At 30.0% G+C, this 16,024-nt stretch overlaps 4 protein-coding genes across 10 annotated transcripts in view; 2 read left to right on the top strand and 2 right to left on the bottom strand.

Moving 5' to 3' along the window:
- Positions 1-152: 152 nt before the first annotated feature.
- On the top strand, positions 153-5,595 carry LOC118450459 (fatty acid hydroxylase domain-containing protein 2). Its single transcript, XM_035886249.2, has 6 exons — positions 153-368; positions 2,861-2,990; positions 3,057-3,160; positions 3,290-3,617; positions 3,679-3,951; positions 4,045-5,595. Exons 1-6 carry the CDS (start codon positions 344-346, stop codon positions 4,202-4,204), a joined length of 1,020 nt encoding a protein of 339 aa, XP_035742142.1. The 5' UTR covers positions 153-343; the 3' UTR covers positions 4,205-5,595.
- Positions 5,596-5,686: 91 nt separating this feature from the next.
- On the bottom strand, positions 5,687-7,883 carry LOC118450460 (uncharacterized). Its single transcript, XM_035886250.2, has 2 exons — positions 7,434-7,883; positions 5,687-7,361 (listed from the first exon to the last, which is right to left on the bottom strand). Exons 1-2 carry the CDS (start codon positions 7,659-7,661, stop codon positions 6,738-6,740), a joined length of 852 nt encoding a protein of 283 aa, XP_035742143.1. The 5' UTR covers positions 7,662-7,883; the 3' UTR covers positions 5,687-6,737.
- A 144-nt stretch (positions 7,884-8,027) lies between these two features.
- On the top strand, positions 8,028-14,695 carry LOC118450456 (putative phosphorylase b kinase regulatory subunit alpha). Of its 3 annotated transcripts, none has more exons than XM_035886240.2 (15): positions 8,028-8,602; positions 8,728-9,230; positions 9,306-9,751; positions 9,831-10,146; positions 10,225-10,438; positions 10,541-10,650; positions 11,454-11,601; positions 11,762-11,940; positions 12,020-12,170; positions 12,488-12,777; positions 12,855-13,410; positions 13,485-13,537; positions 13,601-13,759; positions 13,879-14,136; positions 14,235-14,695. In XM_035886240.2, exons 2-15 carry the CDS (start codon positions 8,742-8,744, stop codon positions 14,460-14,462), a joined length of 3,597 nt encoding a protein of 1,198 aa, XP_035742133.1. In that variant the 5' UTR covers positions 8,028-8,602; positions 8,728-8,741; the 3' UTR covers positions 14,463-14,695. The 3 variants fall into 3 exon arrangements, with proteins under 3 accessions (XP_035742133.1, XP_035742134.1, XP_035742135.1); XM_035886241.2 differs by lacking the exon at positions 11,454-11,601 and adding an exon at positions 10,740-10,887 and having other exon boundaries at positions 8,071-8,602; positions 14,235-14,694; XM_035886242.2 differs by lacking the exon at positions 11,454-11,601 and adding an exon at positions 10,740-10,887 and having other exon boundaries at positions 8,085-8,602; positions 12,560-12,777; positions 14,235-14,693.
- Positions 10,767-16,024, bottom strand: part of mRpL28 (mitochondrial ribosomal protein L28) — a 5,473-nt gene continuing 215 nt past the window's right edge. The window contains exons 2-8 of one of the 5 annotated variants that reach the window (XR_004840724.2): positions 15,759-15,925; positions 15,433-15,691; positions 15,221-15,364; positions 14,964-15,151; positions 14,831-14,891; positions 10,971-11,179; positions 10,767-10,904 (exon numbers count right to left, since the gene is read on the bottom strand). Coding sequence is in view for 3 of the 5 variants with exons in the window: in XM_035886252.2 (XP_035742145.1) it covers positions 14,831-14,891; positions 14,964-15,151; positions 15,221-15,364; positions 15,433-15,691; positions 15,759-15,925 (819 nt within the window). In the remaining 2 variants the exon portion in view is untranslated. Of the gene's footprint in view, positions 11,180-11,489; positions 11,628-11,935; positions 12,099-14,830; positions 14,892-14,963; positions 15,152-15,220; positions 15,365-15,432; positions 15,692-15,758; positions 15,926-16,024 lie in introns of those variants that run through there. The other 4 variants (XR_014983270.1, XM_035886252.2, XM_085662610.1 and 1 more) reach the window with 4 other exon arrangements.

Below are 16,024 nucleotides of genomic sequence, written 5' to 3'. Positions count from 1 at the left end.
AAGAAAGAATAGCACTAACGCGGTTCTTCTTATGTACCTTTAATCGCAGGCGCACTAGAATCGTGGGTAGGAGGAAGGGATGGAAGGGGAGAGGAAGGGATGGAAGGAGAGAGGAAGGGTTGGGAGGGGAAAGGAAGGGATGGGAGGGGAGAGGAAGGAAGAATCGCTTTCTGGTGCTACGGCGCATTCGACGGTGACAACTAAGTCTGTGTTCACGAAATATCGACTAACACACGGTACCTGAATAAGGAGCAGCTTGACAAATGCGATCTTCTTGCTTCTTCGTCGCGTCTATACGTGAATAGTTGGAGTAAACGTTTTATCGTGGACGTCGTCAATCGTGATGGACGTCCAAAGACAATGCAAAGGTAAGGCGTACTCTTCTATATCTCTCTCTTGCTCTATTTGTATATATATATATATATATATATATATATATATATATATACATATATATACATATATATACCTCTATATTTCTTTCTCTTTTTTTACTTTTTGCTGTGTGTTTCTGCTCGCATTTATTCTAAAACCATCGGATTCACAAGTTTTTCTTTTCTCAAAGACTTTTTTCTTTTGATCGATAAAAGGGATATATTTTTTCCAAAATTTTTCTCTTTCTGACATTTCATTTTCTTGACATTTATTTTATAGTCTAGAGCTAAAGCGCCACGGAGTTGAGTAGGTTGTGCATGTTATGTATATGTAATAGCAAGAAGAGAATGCGCGGTTGTGAGGTCAGAAAAGGATAGGTCGCAGATAAATAAACGAGCTCGCAAATCGATCGATTAATTATTCACGCATTCGAATCGCATTTTTTTTCTTGTTTCTTTTCCTTTCCTCATTATTTTCTAACCTTTACGAAGATCTTGCTAGACTTTAATCTTTTGCAATAGTTTTATCTTACATTCTTATGTAAGATGTAAAAACAAATATTTGTTGATTTATGGCTTTGTTAATGCAATAAATAATAATAATAATTCGATAAATATTACTCATGAAATATTATAAATCATTTGGCATATACAAAAGCAACACATTCATACTTTGGTATTAAACTTATCAATACCATGTGACAAAGATCTGTATCTATATCACTATCTGCAATATACAATGAAGAAATTGGATCTTGATAATCGCGAAGCAATATCAACGCACAATAATAATGAGACTGATGATATGAGACAAGTAACAAATATAACATTACATTTTTATCAATTTCTTTTGTTTATTCTTATCAAAATAAAAATTATATTGTAAATCGAACAAAATTTCGGATTATTTAAAACTATGAGGTGATAGTAAAAAAATAATATTACATGTATTCGTGTCGCGAAATGTTTTATATAATACGTTTTATCAGTAGATGGGATAGTTCTTACGTGCTAATAGCTTGTATAAAGACCACCGATGCGTAGTAACAGGATTTTCACCGGGAAACTTTCATATTTATACAAATATAAAAGAATCATTCACAAATAAAAACTTTTAACATTTTTTTTTAATTTTATCGCGACAGCACTTAATTGATGCTTAACTTTTTATAATTAAAATAAATTTCCTTAATAATTAGATTAATTAATTGTATCACTAAATGATGCAATTTTAACAGCCAATTTTCTTTCCTTCTTGTGTATTAATTGCATTAGGCAAATGAGTGGTTAAAATGTGTATGTATATAAATATATTATAAATTTCAATATCTCTGAAAATTATAGATAAACAACATTGCATATATTTATTACAAATCATTGCTTGATCGCAATGAAGAACGTTATATATAAAATTCTTGCATAAGATATTGATTTAATGATTATATTATCTATTTAAATTTAATGGGAAAAAATGAAAGAAAAAAGTGAAAGTAAATTTAACTTTTGCTTTTTCGAAAAGTGTACGCTATTGATTAAGCGAATTCACATTCGTTATTATTATTAAAAACTGAACGGTATAGATAAATTTCCAAATATTAAAAAAAAATAAGCAATAAATTAATAAATGATGTAATAAATCGAATTTGAAAACATTTTATGAAATAAGTGTTTTTCACGAATAAGTAAACATTAAATGAAATTTAAATTTGTTGCTATCAGAGATAAAAAATATCTTTTATAAACATTATGTGATACTGATTGATGAAGCGAAAAATATAAATGCGAAATGATGGAAGATAAACAAGAACATATTTCTCTCTTTCTCTCTCTCTATTTATTTATTTCTTAATTTCATTAAATCTATTTAAAAGAATTATACACATTATATAATAAGAATTGTTCATATTATATAATATATAAAAGAAGTGTATACTGTTTATGAAGAATTCTTATTGTTTTCCTTATTATTATGTGAAATCTAAATAAAAATATAATACGATAATTCATGTGTATATATGTACGTGTATAGATACATATATATATATATATATATTCTTTTTTTGTAACTTCATCATAAAAATAAATTGTCATTCTATCCAATCATGAATCATATTTAACGACTACTATTATAAGAGATTAAGGAAATTGCCACTTGGATTTAAGCATATAAATTTCCGCGCTAATCAATGTATCATTTTAATATCGATTGTATAACCTTATCTGATTATGTCAGTTTTATCGATTTATCTTGCATTAATTAAATTTAAAAAAATGCATCGAAAAAATTTCTTATAAAGAAAATAAAATAACAGTGAAGTAATATAAATATAATTTAAATGTCATATAAGAGTTATTCCTGTTGACATTGTAAAAGTATATAAATATGTATTTCCTTAATAATTCTCGATTTGTTTATGACAGAAGATCCCCTTTTTCAAAATTTATGTTTATTAATGATAATAATGAATTACTCGTAAATTTTGTAGTTACCAATCCAAGCGGAGATGCCGGCAAAAATCAAACTCCGCCTACGTTGCTTTCGAGCTTGAGAAGCGTTCTTTTTGTCATCGGAACAGTCGTTATCGGATTTGCTGCCGTTTGCAATTCTTTGACATGGTAAATAATACTTTAACAAGAAGCTATATGTTAAATGTCATTTTATATTTTTAAACGTTTTTATAGGCATTTGCAAAGATTTTGGGGTGCTTCCGGTGACTTTTGGCAGGCTCAATGGGACAAGATTTTAAATAAGTTAGGAGACGATCCTGTAACCTTATGGGTTTATGGTATAACAAAATAAAAAAAAAAAAGTATCAATAATAATAATAATAATAATAATAATAATAATAATAATAATAATAATAATCATGATGATGATGTATAACTTAATGTATATGGATAAATTCTTTATTTAGGCTCGATGGGATTGACGTTCATAGTTTATTGGGTTTTCGGCGGTATTTATACGATACTTGACATTACAAATCGTCCGGCAGCGTTACGAAGATACAAAATCCAGCCAGGCACAAACGAGCCAGTCGACACGAGAGAACTCTGCAAAGTAATCGCTCAAGTATTGTTCAATCAAATAATCGTTGGACTGCCTATAGCATACTGCAGTTATCATTTTATGGAATGGCGAGGTTATCCCTCGGTAAGAGAATTACCAACTTTTCATTGGGTTCTCGTTGAGATCGCCATTCATATATTGTGTGAGGAAATCGGATTTTACTATTCTCATAGGTACGTCATATAAATCTGATACGACAAAAAAAGATTTTTCTCACATATTTCGTGATTGTAGATTTCTGCACAGCCGTTACTTATACAAGTACATACATAAGCAGCATCACGAATGGACCGCACCAGTAGCGGTAACAGCGTTGTATTGTCATCCTTTAGAACACATCGGCTCCAATTTGATTCCACCGTTTCTCGGTGTCTTCATCGTTGGTTCTCACGTAGCCACTGCATGGTTGTGGTTCTCTCTTGCGATTCTTTCAACATTGAATGCCCATTCTGGTTATCATTTACCATTTTTCCCATCTCCAGAAGCACACGACTTTCATCACTTAAAGTAAATTATCTTTTCTATGTTTTCTAAATATCCTAACTTTTAACGTAATGTCATGCTAATAATAATAATAAAAAAACATGTTTACTGTTTCAGATTTAATCAGTGCTTCGGAGTATTAGGCGTTTTAGATCGTCTTCATGGAACGGACACTCAATTCCGTAATTCGAGAGCTTATCAACGTCACGTGATGATGCTTAGTTTGGTACCTCCGAGAGAGGCATTTCCTGATGAAGCAAAATATAAATCCAAATAAGAGGATTATATATTCGATTATATAAAGGTGTTGGGATTAATCTTGAGACAAAACTTCCTGGTTCAGATAAGTATCGTCGAATAAAGTAACGACGATTACTTCGATTTGCATTTGACGTGAACATTTCTTCAATTAATCTAAAGAAGTTTCAAAACTCTACGATGGGTAAGAACCGATTCGTGAATTTGTTCAATCGTGCACAACCTTGGTCAGCGTGATCAATGAGGCCTAATCTCGCTGAACTTATCTATATAATTCGACGCATTCACGAATCAACTAAACAGAATTTTTAAGACAATTTTTTTTTTCTACTATATGATAGTTATATAGCATTTATTTTTAGAGAAAGAGGAGAAAAAGAGAACGAGAACGAGAGAGATGGAGAGATTTCTTTCGGCTGTAATCATGTGCACAACTTATACTATTTTTTTACTTTTTCTTTTTACGAAAAAATATATTTGAATGAAACGTGTGATATAAATCATTTTTTCTAAGATAAGAAAGAAATTCCTCTTGAACATAATTGGACGGATTTTTAATTATTAGTGTATACATTTATTATGATGATAATGTAAATTTTTTTTAAATTATTAACGCAAAAATGAGTTAACACGATCATCGAGAGCAAGAACAACATTCTCTAAAATTGTCGGATCGATGGATTTTGAATTTGTCGTTCCAACTAAGCTGTTAATATTAAATTTGACTTTATGAACAATACTATTTTTATATTTTAACGTAGTTTATATAATCAATGACTTAACGATTTCAATGTACTCCACGTTAAGTTTATAGTAATTCTTTGTAGCAATTTATTTAGATGGTTATAGCTTGTGCATAACTATTAAATGCTATATTAGCTTTATACATCTGAAATATACATTCAAACTGAAAATAGCTTATATAAACGTATTAGAAAAAAGAAATCTTTCGTGTACAAAATGTCATTTTCAAAATTATAAATGTGGATGATCGAACTGAACGATATCCATATTAAACGAATTGAAGTTTTTATTTCTATTTTTATTTTTATTTCATTTTTTCTATTTCTAAAATAATTCTGTACCAAATAATACGATTTATGAAATTCAATATACTGCATTCTCGGTAAACATCGTGACTGTTTATGTATGATATTATGTTTTGTGATAACACATAGTATAGAATATACGAAATATTCTAAGAGCACTATTCTTTGCAAATTAACACAAAAGATGATATTAACATCTTTTTCACAATAGTTGTCTGTTAATGGATGTATAATTTGCGATATACATGTAACGAAATATCACTGGATTTATGTACCTACACAAAGAAAGCTTAATAATAAAACCTTAAAAATTTCGTCTATGAAAAAAAAAAAGAGAATGCAAATTTTATAATACTTACATAAATCTTTTTGTTATTTATGTGCGCTTGTCTTGATTAAACAGATATTAAGTGGATTAAATCATTAATATAATTGTGCTTGTAAGTATTTATATTTCATAACAATATTGATAAATTTTTCACATATACATATGTATAAAAATAATTATTATTGCTTTTTCATACTTAGACAAAATATAAACTTCATAAATAACAATTTTGAAAACTTTACAATGGGTATAACCCATAAATCATTGATAGGTCTTGCAACAATATAAGACAATTATCGAATATTGTCAATAGAACACATTTACTTATGGCAATAGTTCAATGTATATACATAACATGACCCTTTTTCGTGTTATTTCTAAGAAAAGAAATAGTATGTAAAAAATGTGTAAAAATCAAATTAATACAAGTAAATGCAACAATGGTACTATATTAACATTATCAATTATATACTTCTTTGGTCAAATCTATGCACCATACTGCAATTTATAAAACAACATTGAGTATATTTTGTTTTATTTTACAACAGTGTGTCGTAATTATATTTATGATAATTTGCAGGGCAAGGTCTTGTTGGATAATGCCATTATTGTCTACTTTATTGCATAAGAATGCAATATATCTTTGCATTATACTCTACTAAAAATAGTTTTATTTTTATCTCCAATATATTATCATCATTCATGCATATCCCTAACTATATACTAGTTAAATGTAAACCAATTTTTGTTTTAACATATGACTAACATGCTAGACATGCAACAGTTATATGATAATTACCTTTTTGAAATTTGATTCATTATTAATTTAATTATCTTATGATATATACAACTAAATTTTCTCTTCTTACTATTGACATTGCCTTGCCTTCACTTAGATAATTTTTGTTTTTATGGCATTGCTTTTGTTAACACAATCGTAGCCTACATTATAGTTATAATAAACAAATAAAATCTCAACAAAATGTTTTCAATTGATGACATACTATACATATCAATGTAGAATAAGTGTTGCCGATATTATATAAAAATGTTCTCTTGAATGTTTAGAGAACATAATATAACAAAGTATAATGATAAAGCAATTTAGCTGTCTACCGTATATGTTACAAGTTCTTATTGCAAGGATCATTCTCATAGATACATTCCTTTGTGAATTAATCATTATACATTCCATCAATAAGAAAATCCATCCTTCGATAATGCCTTTTATCCCAACAGTCTTTACCTCGATTATAAAGAATAAAACTAGCTACACCCAATATTGGAAGTGCAATAATGGTAATAGCAATAGGTATGATATAATCAATTTTTCTTGGCATTCCTAATGGAGAACTTTTTGTTGGTGATGGAGGTATAGGTTTATTTGAATCTTTTGAATCTCTACTCGTTGTCGCAGTTGGTTTCGGATTTGGTTTATGTTTGTTCACAGGAGGCATTGTAGAAATAACGGTATCATTTACTTTTTTTTCTGACATATCTAACACATTTTGTGTAGGAGTATCTTCAACTTTAGAACTATTTATATTATCATTATCATGTTCTACTGTATCATTAACAGTTATTTGATCGAATGTTAAATGTCCTTTTTTTCTATCCAAAATTGGCAGATCTTTTTGTGTTGTCATGGCTTGTCCAACGTTCTTGTTTATAAATATATCATCAGTTCTCATTGTAGAATTATTTTTAGCAGTTATTTTCTGATCGGATATCGGTGATCGCACGGATAGTGAATTTGAAACTGGACCACCTTCTGTGTCTAGCGAATTATTAATACTTGCCTATAATTATATAAAAACGTTTCAACATACTTATGGTACGTCAAATTAAATGCGAACAGAAGTTTAGCATACTTTAGAATCCTTGGTGCTAATGGATGGAGTAATCGTTGTCAATGATATGACGGATACAATCTTCGTTTGTATCACGTTATTTGAAATATTCAAATTATTTGAATTTGAAGAAAGTTTTTCGGGCACACCATCTGTTTGCGTTTCGTTGTTGGCAGACGAGGTTAAGCCTGATGTAATGCATAGAAACAGTAGAATTTTCTTGAAATTAAACATCTTTACGTGGTTCATAGCTTTAATTTAAAAATCTATCAGGGTCAGAAAGATTTGTAATCTTAACAGTAGACTGCAAAATTTATTAAAACATATATATAAAAACTAAAAAAGTGGTAGCGACCACTGCAAAAACGTCTACTCCATGTCCACTTTGCAGTAAACTACCATTGAAACGAACTCCGTATAAAATTGTTGCGCAAAATAGCCGATCAAATTCATTATGGCTCGCCCGCACCTCTGCGACATACATCGATACTTTTATTCGATTATCATCATTCACATGAGATGCGAGTTCTCTAAATTTTTAAAAACGATTCAAATTTATTAAAATTTGTTGCAATCGATTACTGTTTTTAATTCGATTATAAGGATACATTTGCTTATTAATTGCCTAGTAATTTAAAATTGCATATTTTCGCGCTTTATATCGATTTTGTTCACATACACATACGTATATTGAAACACGTGCAAATTTGAAATTATTAACTCTTTTTTATTGGAGGAAGTGGAGGGAGTAAGAGAGAACGAAGTTCAAGATTATAAAACTCAATTATTTTTTCTTATTGAATATAAAATTGAAATATAATTGTGAAATGCGTAGTCGCTTTGGTAAATTCTTTACAATTGGATACGTCATCAAATGAATTGAGCAAAGAACAAAGAGCTAAAAAAGTGTACAAATATAGTCAATGTCACTTATGTATAGTTGGACAAAGTCATACGAAGCGGATATCAAGTCTAGGAAAGAAGTTTCTGCTATTGGTGCCATACTTGACATTCGTTTCACATTGTATCATTGAATGTTTTAGAGAAATCTCTAAATAAATAGGATTATTTCATCATCTTAGAAAAGTAATTAGAATGTGTTTGCTAAAATATTTTCGAATCACGATTTCTTCAATGTAATACGCTTTTAAAAATAAATCAGTATTTTGATTTGTCACATTATTAGAAAGGTATGTGATAATTCTTATTAATCTTTTTGCCATTTCTAAAAAATATATTATTTTATTAGAATTAGTAAATATATAAATAATGTATGAGAAGATTGTATTATATAATTGAGAATTAAATGTTGCAGTATTTAAAATATATATGAAAATGCGTAGTCGAAGTAATTCTGGTGTCCGTTTGGACTATTATCAGAGAATAGTTCACAAGATTATTATGAATCATCAAAATCCAGTTACTGGTCTTTTCCCTGCAAGTCGTGAAAATGATCATGCATGGGTGCGTGACAATATTTATTGTATTCTTGCTGTTTGGGGACTTTCCATGGCATATAAAAAGATAGCGGATGTTGACGAGGACAGAGCAAAAACTTATGAATTAGAACAAAGTTGTGTTAAATTGATGAGAGGTTTACTTATGGCTATGATGCAACAAAAAGAAAAAGTAGAAAAATTTAAATCTAGTCAGAATCCTCTTGACGCTTTGCATGCAAAGTATAGTTCTGTTAATGGACAGACTGTTGTTGGAGATAATGAATGGGGTCATCTACAAATAGATGCTATTTCTTTATATCTTTTAGTGCTTGCTCAAATGACAGCATCTGGCTTACAAATTGTATTTAATCTTGATGAGGTATTTTGAATTTTTTACGATACTTTAATTAATGTTATCTATTTAATTTATTTATTTATTTATGCTTATATACAGGTTGCTTTTATACAAAATTTAGTATTTTACATTGAATCAGCTTATTGTACTCCTGATTATGGAATTTGGGAAAGAGGAGATAAAACTAATCATGGCTTACCTGAATTAAATGCTAGCAGTATTGGAATGGCAAAAGCCGCAATGGAAGCTTTGAACGAATTAGATTTATTTGGTGCAAGAGGTGGACCTACTTCAGTAATTCATGTATTAGCAGATGAAGCACAAAAGTGTCAGGCTGTTTTACAATCTATGTTGCCTAGAGAATCAAATTCAAAAGAATTGGATAGTGGATTATTGTCTATAATAAGCTTTCCTGCATTTGCAGTAGATGAACCTAATTTAATACAGCTAACAAGAGAAGCGATAACAAATAAGTTACAAGGTCGTTATGGATGCAAAAGATTCTTGCGCGATGGATATAAAACACCAAAGGAAGATCCTAACAGGTATAATAGGATGTAATATAACTTTTTGTAATAATAATAACAACGATATATCCATTAATTTTATATACATTATCTACAGATTATATTATGAACCATGGGAATTGCGTATGTTTGAAAATATAGAATGCGAGTGGCCTTTATTTTTCTGTTATTTAATATTGGATTATTGTTTCCAAGGGAATAAAGAAGCAGTAGCAGAGTATTCAATGCTACTTGAACAAATAACAATTAAAGCAGATGATGGAATGAGATTAGTTCCTGAGTTATATTCAGTTGCATCTGAAAATGTTGCAGCAGAATATACTCAACCTGGTAGTCAACCTCGCATAGCTTTAGGTAGATATCCATTTATGTGGGCTCAATCTCTTTACATTTTGGGAAAGTTACTGCAAGAAGTAAGTATAATTATAATTTTGATATATTTAAAAAAAATTTATGTTTAGCTTCATCGATAAAAATTTGATTATGCATAGGGCTTTCTAGCAGTGGGTGAATTAGATCCATTGAATCGACGTTTGTGCAGTGAAAAAAAACCGGATGTTGTGGTTCAAGTTGTTATTTTGGCAGAAGATGCAGAGATTAGAGAAAAAATTGCTCAGCACGATATTCATGTCCAAACCATCGCAGAAGTAGCACCGATAGAAGTACAACCAGCAAAAGTACTCAGTCATTTATATACTTATTTAGGTAATCAAAATAATGATTATTTAATAACAATATTTTAAGCATGTTATACTAAATATAGAATAAAATAGTATAGAATATTAAATGAACAATTTATGTTTTCAGGACGAAATAAAAAATTAGGACTATCTGGCCGTAAATCAAGAGATGTCGGGATTTTGAGTACCAGTAAATTATATTCTCTGCACGATAAAATATTTGCATTCACACCACAGGTAGGTACTTGAATGTTCGTTGATCTTCTTCACCATTCTATTCTTGTTTCTTTTCTTATGTTGCCTGTTATTCTCGCACCGAACATTAGTTGACAGATATGACCCGCTTCTACATCGCATCGGACTATGAGCTCATGATTGACATATTCAAAGGCGAAATTAATTTCTTGAAGTCTAGCTGGCAGAATATGTTGGGCCGGCCTCTTGTGGTCATGCCCCTCAAGAACGTTCATCTAGGTACAGTAATGTATTGTCTGAAAGCCATAGTTTTGATCTTTGTTATTGTCTTCCTCACACATTACGAATAACATTAAGACAACCTTCGATATTACGAGAAGTCTTATATCTTTCGATTGTGGAGGTATAGACGATAAGTTCCTGGTTTTCTGATAACAGTCTTCTCTAGAAAGTTTCGATCTTTCTATAAAAGAAACTCAATTCCCATTCCACTTGTATCACGTCTGTCTGCATGTGTGCATTTGTTTTTTGCTGTCAATCTTGCTTAATGGCTATAGTTGGTTATAATAACCTTTAAAGTAGTGAAAATTAAGTTAAGTTCTATCTGTTTTGTTATATATTAACTATTACAATGTTGTTCTTAAAAATTGGTATAATTCAATATTGTGAGCAAAAGCTGCTAATGTTAAAATATTTTGCAAAGTCAAATATTGATTTAAAGAAAAACAATTTTCAGTTCATTTAACATAAAAGAAACAATCATAGAAAAATTTCTTCAATTTGATTAGAAACATTCGCAAATGGCTTATGTGTTTGGTGGTGTGCGCGTTTGTTGCATGTATTAGAACTTTGACGCGGAGGAATACTACACAACAAACGATGCGGCTCTTCTTGCGAATACTTTTACAACCAACTTGGCCTTCCTGACCATCAACTGGAAGCAAATGCTCGGCAGGCCTACCATAACACTAGTTGCTACTCATAATCATTTAGGTACGACCTTGGCAGCTTTAGATCATCTGTGATAATAAAAAAAGTGTTTTATATGACAAGATCTACTTTTGAATAGTTTTTAGTCCTTAAATAGTGTTGTTAAACACATTATTGCATTGTATTCAATTTGTAAAATCCAAAAAAATATTTATTTTTGCAGATCAAGGAAAAATACCATTGGCAATGATAACTACTATGAAGAAACTGAAAAGTGGTTATATAAATGGTACTAGAGTATCACTAGGAAATCTAAATGATTTTCTTAGTACATCATGCATTACGAATTTGAGCTTCTTAGGTAGTTCAGAAGATGGACGTCCTGATAAACTTAATCCTCAGGTTAATACTATATTGTTTGTCACAAAAAAATCAGTTGACAAATGGAAAAATATAAAAAAAACTTTTCTTGGATTCTTAGGTCCAACAATATTTGGATGAACACTTGATGCGTGCTTTACCCCATCGTATTGGTCTTCTTAATAAGCCATTGGTTAGAACTGGAAAAAATTTGAGACGAAGAATGTCTGTCAAAGGTGCCATTAAAAAGACGCGATCTATAGCTATTGAACGTAAGTAAAAATTAGTACTATAAAGTAAATTTGCAAAAAGACACTTTTAACTTTTCAAAAGTTTCATTGTATGTTGCCTGAAAGAGGAACTTTTGTGTTTTTACAATACATTTCTTGTGCCATGGTTCTCATCATTCTCCGAGAATGTAAGTGTACTAACTATTTACTAATTTCTGTATCTTTCTTCTATTTTAATTTTAATAATGTTTAAATTTATATGTACGTGTAAGTATATTTGTTGTACATAATTATATTGGAAAAATTATATGTTATAAATTATATGTACATATTAATATATAATATAAACTATTTTTTAGCCGAAATTCGTGGAATGGCGGGAGAAGATCGCAAACCGTCAGCTATTTTAACCCTAAATCCATTCATTGAAGTAACAGATACAACTTTAACTCCAAATTCGACGCAATCGGTACATACCGATCGTACACCATCTCCTACAGAAGATATCCCATGGAAAACTACTGGAAAAGGTCATAAATCTAGAACCATATCTGACACACAATATGCTGATACTGAAGTCGAAGAGTTATTGACGATGCTTCGTGAGACTGAGAGTCTCGAAGAACAGGGAGATATATTACAATATCTTGTTAGTTTATTGTTTAATGAATTATTATCTTTATTTATTTCCATTTCTAGAAATATATAATTTCATATGTATTATAGGTTGACTCACAAGGACTTTATTTTAATACGGGCATGGTAGAAGAAGGTCATCCAGTATTAGTAAAAGACTTATTAAAAGATCTTTATGACAAAGCATGTCAACAAAAAATGTGGGGCATTGTTCGTCACTCTGCCGGTATGTTAGGAAAAAGAGTAGAAGATTTAGCTAAAGCTGTCACAGACCTGTTAGTACGACAAAAACAAGTTACCGTTGGAATGCCTCCAAGTAATGAGCATACGATTATAGCTCCATTACCCGAGAATGAATTAAGATCTTTGATCCATCAAGCATATGGAGATGATGAATCCACAGCTATGTTGACACAAGAATTGCTTGTATATTTAGCTATGTTTATTAGAACAGAACCGCAGTTGTTTCATGAAATGTTAAGGCTTAGGGTTGGTTTGATTATTCAAGTTATGGCAACAGAATTGTCAAGAACATTGATTTGTACGGGTGAAGAAGCTTCCGAACATTTGTTGAATTTATCTCCATTTGAAATGAAAAATCTTTTACATCATATCATGAGCGGAAAAGAGTTTGCGATAAGTAGTGGTAAGTTTGATTTTTATTAAAAAAAAAAAGTCAATCTGCAACTGTAATATTTTTAATATTTATAAATTTTGCAGTTGGAAGAGGTAATTTTTCTGTTATCAGTTGCAAGTCAAGTAAAGTGAGCAAGGTAAATAAATTTGATTGAAATAATCAATGTAAAAGATTAACAAATCATGATTGCATTTTTTAGAAATCTCAGATTGGTGGATTTTTAAGTTCTGATCAAACGGATGGCGGTGAAACAGAACCTGATCGTCAAGGACAATGGTTACGAAGACGTCGATTGGACGGTGCACTTAATAGAGTGCCACGAGGTTTCTATCCACGGGTTTGGCAAGTTCTAGAAAGGGTATAAATACAAAATTTTAATATACATTATGATATATATATATATATATATATATATATATATATATATATATATATATATATATATTTTCAAATCTGTACTACTATGATTTTTTCCAGTGTCAAGGTTTAGCTATAGAAGGACGTGTTCTTCCCCAAAATCTTACTCAAGAAATGACACCAGGAGAATTAAAATTTGCTTTAGCAGTGGAGACGGTTTTAAATACAATACCGCAACCGGAATATCGTCAACTTGTTGTTGAAGCTTTAATGGTATTAACATTGGTGACTGAACATAATGCAGTAGTTTCTTTAGGAGGTCTCATTGCTGTTGAACATTTAGTACACAAAGCTAATGCTATCTTTTTAGAAGACCAGGTATAAAATACTGTGGCTATTAATGTGAATATTTATAAAAAAAAAAAAAAAAAGAGAATTGGTCAGATATAAAGTTCTAATTGATATATTATTTTTAGATGAAAATCGATGGAGATGCTACTCTCTGTTGTGCCAAACCGAAAGAACAGCGTGAAACAACAGCATTGGGAAATCTTCTCTGTGGAGGAGCAGCTTATGTCTGCCAACACTTTTATGATAGTGCTCCTAGTGGTAGTTTTGGTACAATGACATACATTACAAGAGCTGTAGCATCCTTGTTGGATTGTTTACCAAAAGATGGTGATTTAGAATGCTCTATATCGTAGTTTAATTTTTGTTTATATCGAAGAAGTTTAGTAAATTTTTTCTCAAATTCGAGATTTTTCTTAGACAATTTCCTTTATAAGTAGGATATAATATATGTGAATTTTTAACTTCTTTTTTTCTATAGGAAAGTTTTAGATAATCAAAGATTTTAATAATTTCGTAATTGTAAAAGTTTTTAAAAATTGATTATAACATTTGAAATAATGATCCATAAAAAATAATATATTACCAATAGTTTTAAAAAATCTAATATCAATAAATTTGTATTGCCAATAACAAAACATTTGTTCGAATATTACGTTTACTTAAATCTTTTCCTTTTTTTTTACTATTTATAAAGTACGTAATATCAAGTTGCAGATATTACCTATTTGGTTCCTGAGCTCTTTGAAAATGGATTCCATTTGGATATCCACAAATCACCGTCCCTACAAAAATTATGTTTAGTTTTATTACAGTTAAAAGTTGACATATTCAGAAAAACCATTTATACAACATACTTTTCCTTTAGTAGAACATCACTATCCTGTGCTTCTTTAACATTATTTTCTTTAAGTTTTGCTATTAATTCAGATCTGTATAGAATTTTTAATGGCTGTACTTTATTCTCCTCTTTTTTCAAAGCAATCCATTTCTTACATGCATCCTTATATGTTAAACCATACCATTCAATTTCTTCTCGCGTATACTAGAAAGTGATAGGTAATAAATAAAGATATTTTGAAGGTTGAAGAAGTAGACAAATAAAATAACTTACCGAAGATAAATATTGTGAATACTTAGCATATACTTCGTCCCGTTTGGCTTCGTCATTTGGATATAATGTTTTATCTGCCAATGCTATAAGTATTTGTCGCTTTAGTTTTACAGCAAGTTCTGACTTTAAATCGCACGCAGGAGTCTAAGAAATAAATAATTGTGATTTTTTTCAATAACATTTTTCAAATACTTTGTCATACTTCAACACACCTTCAATAAATAATGATCAAATCCGTAGTTTTCATGAATTAAAAGAATGGTTCTTTGTGTAACAATTACTCTCATATACGAATCTAAAACTTCACTATATAGGACAGATTTTTTTAATAAAGGAAACCAAAAATGAGGATATCTGCGACAATACTTTTCACGTTGTCGAAAGCCTTGGATTACAGCTTCTCCGCCCAATATATATTGTTCAAATTCTTTTGGATATTTCAAAGGAATCGGAGTATTTTGTACCGGTTGACTACAATGAGAACAATGAAAAATATTTTTTAATATAGTTTGATAAGTTGAGTTTTCTTATAACATACACTTCTCCTGTTTTTTCATTTCTAGTATATTTTTCTTGCTGTTTTATGTAATGAACTGCAGTCGGCTGTTGAAGTTTCCACTCCTTCCAAAATTTTTTATATTCTTCCGGTAATTCTGCTCCTATTCCCTTAGACCATCGAGTTATTCTCGGAAAATAATATAACGACTAAAATCAATGAGAGCTTTCTTTATAATTACATTTAAACAATATATTTCTATCTATTCTATTTAATTAAGACACATAACCTATAATTTTGTTTACAAT

This window comes from Vespa mandarinia, chromosome 1, assembly GCF_050613455.1.
Source record: "Vespa mandarinia isolate Hongniang chromosome 1, ASM5061345v1, whole genome shotgun sequence".
NCBI lineage: Eukaryota > Metazoa > Arthropoda > Insecta > Hymenoptera > Vespidae > Vespa > Vespa mandarinia.
This window is presented reverse-complemented; position numbering and strand designations above follow the sequence as displayed.